The sequence below is a fragment of the Parus major genome, chromosome 4A, assembly GCF_001522545.3.
Source record: "Parus major isolate Abel chromosome 4A, Parus_major1.1, whole genome shotgun sequence".
Taxonomy (NCBI): Eukaryota; Metazoa; Chordata; class Aves; order Passeriformes; family Paridae; genus Parus; species Parus major.
The window spans coordinates 19015966-19020525 of NC_031772.1; the positions used below are offsets into that span (position 1 = coordinate 19015966).

At 54.6% G+C, this 4560-nt stretch overlaps 2 protein-coding genes across 2 annotated transcripts in view; one reads left to right on the plus strand and one right to left on the minus strand.

Annotated features, from left to right (window-relative positions):
- Positions 1-1565, plus strand: part of LOC107204071 (endothelin receptor type B-like) — an 11259-nt gene extending 9694 nt beyond the window's left edge. Inside the window, exon 8 of the mRNA XM_015626867.3 lies at positions 406-1565. Coding sequence (XP_015482353.1) covers positions 406-555 — 150 coding nt within the window. The 3' untranslated portion in view covers positions 556-1565. The remainder of the gene's footprint in view (positions 1-405) is intronic.
- A 107-nt stretch (positions 1566-1672) lies between these two features.
- LOC107204072 (DNA-directed RNA polymerases I and III subunit RPAC2-like) lies at positions 1673-3943 on the minus strand. The gene is made up of 4 exons (XM_015626869.3): positions 3527-3943; positions 2538-2614; positions 2199-2281; positions 1673-1840 (listed from the first exon to the last, which is right to left on the minus strand). The coding sequence occupies exons 1-4, from the start codon at positions 3538-3540 to the stop codon at positions 1793-1795; spliced, it is 222 nt and encodes a 73-aa protein (XP_015482355.1). The 5' UTR covers positions 3541-3943; the 3' UTR covers positions 1673-1792.
- Between the last annotated feature and the right edge of the window lie 617 nt (positions 3944-4560).

The window sequence follows — 4560 nt, forward strand, 5'->3', positions numbered from 1 at the left end:
GGATGGGATGGGATGGGATGGGATGGGATGGGATGGGATGGGATGGGATGAGATGAGATGGGTTGGGATGGGCTGAGATGAGATGAGATGAGATGAGATGAGATGAGATGAGATGAGTTGGGATGGGAAGGGAGTTGAACCCAGCTAAACATCACCTGTATTTTCTGTCCCCTAATGATGAGAGCACACAATTACAAAAAATGCCCCAAATTTCAGTATCCTCATTTCCCACCCTCACCAGCCCTATCCTGGAAAACCTGCTCCCAGCAGAGCTGCAGGACAGCAAGGCTCAGCCATTCCCAGCCTGGTGCTGTGCAGGGATGCCTGCTGGCACAAACATGGGAATATTTCCTCCTCTTTTCCCGTATCCCACACCTGTGACCTCCCCACCTTGTGTCTCCCCAGTCCTGCCTGTGCTGCTGGTGCCAGAGGCCGGCCCTGAGCATCACCCCCACGGATGAGAAGGGATCTGTTGGCAAGTGGAAAGCCACGGGCCAGGAGCTGGGGCTGGACCGGAGCAGCTCCCGCCTGAGCAACAAGTACAGCTCTTCCTAAATCCCTGCCACCATCAAGGACACGGCACAAGGACAGCGGGGCCCCTCCCATCCTCTCCCAGGCTCTTCCTGGCTGGGCCTGAATCAGCTTTGCCTCCGTGTCCTACCCCAGCTGGACGGAGCTGGAGCAGCTCCAAACCCAGCCCTGACCCCAGCGCTGCAGGACAGGGAAGGGCATTCCCATCCTCACGGGATCTTTCACTTCCTCGCAGGAAAAACAAGGGAATTCTGGCCATTTCGGAATGTGGGGCGGGAAGGAAGGTTGGGGGGGTCACTCTGAGATGGATGTGGGGTGAGGAGGAGAGGGAGAGCGACAATTCCCAGCTGGAAAAGCCAACCAAAGCTTGGATAAATCCCTGTGAGGGACAGAGATGTCCTGGTGGCCACCTGGAGGTGGGAAAGGCAGTGGAGAAGGTCCAATCTCAGCTGGAAGAACCACTGGAACCATCTCAAATATGGGAAAGGGCTCTCTCCAATTTATTATTGGCAATAATCCATCCCCACATTTACATGCCAATAATTCATGCCTAAAAAAAAAGTGATTTTCCAGCAGTTTTCAAGGCCAGGTTGGACAGGGCTTGGAGCACCCTGGGACAGTGGAAGGAGTCCATGGCAGGGGTGGGAGGAGAGGCAGTGAAGGTCCCTCCCAACCCAAACCAGTCTGTGATTGCAATCCATGTGATTCCATGTGACTGTGAATCCATGTGATTCCATTCTAACGTTCTTGCCAATTTTTTCAGAAAAACCACATGAAAAAGTTGTATTTACCAAGGTTTGTGATGATTTTTTTTTTGTTGCTTTTCCCACATCTCTCCTTTCCCTCTCTCTCTCCTTTCCCTCCTTGCCCCTTCTTCCTTGTCATGGAAAAAAATGGAGAGAGGAAAAGGAGAGACAAGAATTGTAATTAAAATGTTTTCCAGGTGTTGGGGTGGATTTTTAGCTTAACTTTCACTGAAATGTAAATATTTTACAAATAAATCATAAAGACAAATGTGTTTCAAGGAAAACAGAGACTGAGGAATATCAAGACCAGCCCATTTTCCAAAAATTTCCCAATCTGTGGAGCAATCTGTGTCCACATTCTTTGACCCCTGTGCTGAGCAGGACACAGCATCCTCTGCAGCAATTAAAGGAATAAACTTTATTATTAAAAAAAATAATTTATTAATAAAGAAAATACTCGTTTGGACACAGGGAATTCAACAGACAGAGGTTACACATCCATGGACATCCAAAGGCTACTGCATCTCCTCCTCCTTCTGTGCTCTGAACTCCTTCATGCTCCTCTGAAACAAGAGCAAAGCACAGATGTCACCAGAATGTCCCTGAGCCACCACCCTGCTGTGCTGGGCTCCTCTGCCTGGAGCCTGGAAAGGCTGGGAAGCTCTGCCACAGCTCCAGGTGCTTCTGGAAGTGACTGAAGCTTTACAATTACTGCAAGGGAAAGGGAGCCAGGCCTGTCCAAAAAAACTCCCAGGTTTTCCTGCCAAAGGTGTCTCCAACCTCAGCCTCCTGCTCTGGGATCAGGGGCCAGAAGTGACCCTGAGCCCCTCAGGAATGACCCAAGGGCCAGAACTGACCCTGACCCCCCCAGGAATGTCTCACAGGCCAGAAGTGACCCTGAGCCCCCCAGGAATGTCTCACCTCAAAGGTGTTGAGCACATGCTGGCAAACACCCATCAGGTCATTCAGGCCTTTCCGGAATGGCTCCACAGCAGGAAGGGCCCCTTTGGGAAAAGATGGGAGAAGATGGATTAGGGAGATGGGAGGTGGCTTCCCAAGGGCTGTCCTCAGCTCCCCAGGGGTGTGCCCCCTTCCCAGCCCCACAGCTCGGGGTGCCAGGGCTGCTCCCAGTGCCTGGATGCTGCTTCCCGCTGCAGAGGGCAGGCAAAAAGGGCTTTTCCTTATTTAACAGACTCCTGGTGGGAAGCTGGCACGAGCAGGGGCAATCCCACGAGGACAGGGACACAGCCCCAGCCTCACCTCTGGTCTGGATCCTGAAGTTGATCTTGCTTTCTGAGGGGTGTGTGATGCAGTAGCCACAGAACTCCACGTCAGGGCTGCAGGAGGGCAGAGAGGACAGGGAGCAGTGAAACCCAGCCCAATCCAAATCCCAGGGGAGTCAGAGGCTCGGGGCACCCCAGGCCTGCTGGGGCTCTGGATGTTTCTAGAATGACTTAGGGGAGAGATGTGCTGAGGGCAAACTCCCTGTGTGACCTTGTTCCCTCACCCCATCTCTCTGTGAGCTGAGCTGGAGCTCTGCACGGCAAGGACACGGCTGGCACCACAACCAGAGCAGTGCCAGCTCTGCAGATCCAAACATGGGATCCCTGGAACTCTCCCTGTAACCAAACCTGCTGCTGCTCTGCTGGGTGGAACAGCCTGAGCGCTCCAGGGAACTGGAAGAGTTCCCAAAATGTTGCAGGGCCTCTTCCTCCAGCTGAGGAACTCCACTGAGCTGAGTGCTGGAGCTTTGCCCCCAGCTTTGGCTGGCAGTTTTTTTTGTGTCATCACAGTGATTTATCAGAGGGGCCTTAAAGCCCATCCAGTCCCACCCCCTGCCATGGCAGGGACACCTCCCACCGTCCCCAGGCTGCTCCAAGCCCTGTCCAACCTGGCCTGGGACACTTCCAGGGATGGGAAATCCTGTCTGGGCAGCAAATGGAGTCCAGGACTCAGCTACTCCTCCAGCAGCTCAGGAGGGACTGAAAGCCCTGGGCTGAGCTTAACTTGGGCTCCTGGGCAGGGAAGCTGTGGGTGGAGGCTCAGGGGAGGCTGGTCAGGCCCCTCAAGGGCTGTTGGTGCTCTCAGGGTCCTGCCACAGCACAAGGAAAAGGAGGAGCAGCAGGTGGGAGCTGACACAAACACTGGGCACAGAGGGGATTTGGGATTAGCCCAGTGAAAGCTGAGGTGTGGGTCAGGAAGGAGAAGTCCAGAGCAGGGCATGGACATCTCTCAGAGGCCCCACTCACTTCTTCATGACCATGTAGCGCAGGGAGTTGCCCAGGGTGTGATCCTCGTCGTGCAGCACGAACGTGACGCAGTTCCCGTCCGTCCCATCCGCCTGGATCTGCCAGCAGTGGGAACAGAGGAGAAGCTGTGAGCTCCCTCCAGCAATGGGAACAGAGGAGAAGCTGTGAGCTCCCTCCAGCAATGGGAACAGAGGAGATGCTGTGACCTCCCTCCAGCAGCAGAAGAGAGGAGATGCTGTGAGCTCCCTCCAGCAGCAGGAACAGAGAAGCTGTGAGCTCCCTCCAGCAGTGGGAACAGAGGAGATGTTGTGACTTCCCTCCAGCAGTGGGAACAGAGGAGAAGCTGTGACCTCCCTCCAGCAATAGGAACAGAGGAGATGTTGTGACTTCCCTCCAGCAGCAGGAACAGAGAAGCCGTGAGCTCCCTGAGGTCAGTGACACCTGAAGGGTGAGGATCAGCTCCCACCCTCAGCTCCCCACAGTAACTGGGAGGGTTTTAGATCTCGCTGGGCCACCTCTGGTGCTGCTGGGGGAGCAAAACACCTTCCGAGAGGAGGGAAAGCTCCAAAATTCCAGCAGGTGTTAGGGCAGGTTTAAAGACCTGCTGTTGTGTTCCCCACAGGATGATGGCAGGGTGTCCCTTGGAGCCATCCTGACAGGATTTGTCCTGGTCCCGATGCCACCCCACCACACGTGAGGCTGCCCTAGCACTTAGCCAGCCTTGGGTGAAATAAATCCCTTTTTAATGGGGATGACACACTCATGGAAGCACGGGATGGTTCAGGCTGGAAGAACCCTCCAAGAGCACCGAGCACAGCCTGTCCAGCCCATGTCCCGAGTGCCACATCCACACACGGCTTTAAAACCCCTCAGGCGACGGGCACCACTGCCCTTCCCACCAAACCTTCTCCCCTAAATCCCCCCTAACCCTCCCCGGCACAATATCTGTGCTAGTTTAGGGTAAACTGCGGAGAAAACTTCCGAATGGAAGCAACCGAATGGTGGAAGAACCCGCTCCACCTCCCGTGAGGGAG

Excerpts from the sequence above, each read along its gene's own strand:
- LOC107204072 (XM_015626869.3), bottom strand. Across the intron at positions 2,282-2,537 it reads CTTCAGGATCCAGACCAGAG|GGGCCCTTCCTGCTGTGGAG; the intron begins GTGAGGCTGGGG and ends CTTTTCCCAAAG. Across the intron at positions 1,841-2,198 it reads ATGTGCTCAACACCTTTGAG|AGGAGCATGAAGGAGTTCAG; the intron begins GTGAGACATTCC and ends CTCTTGTTTCAG.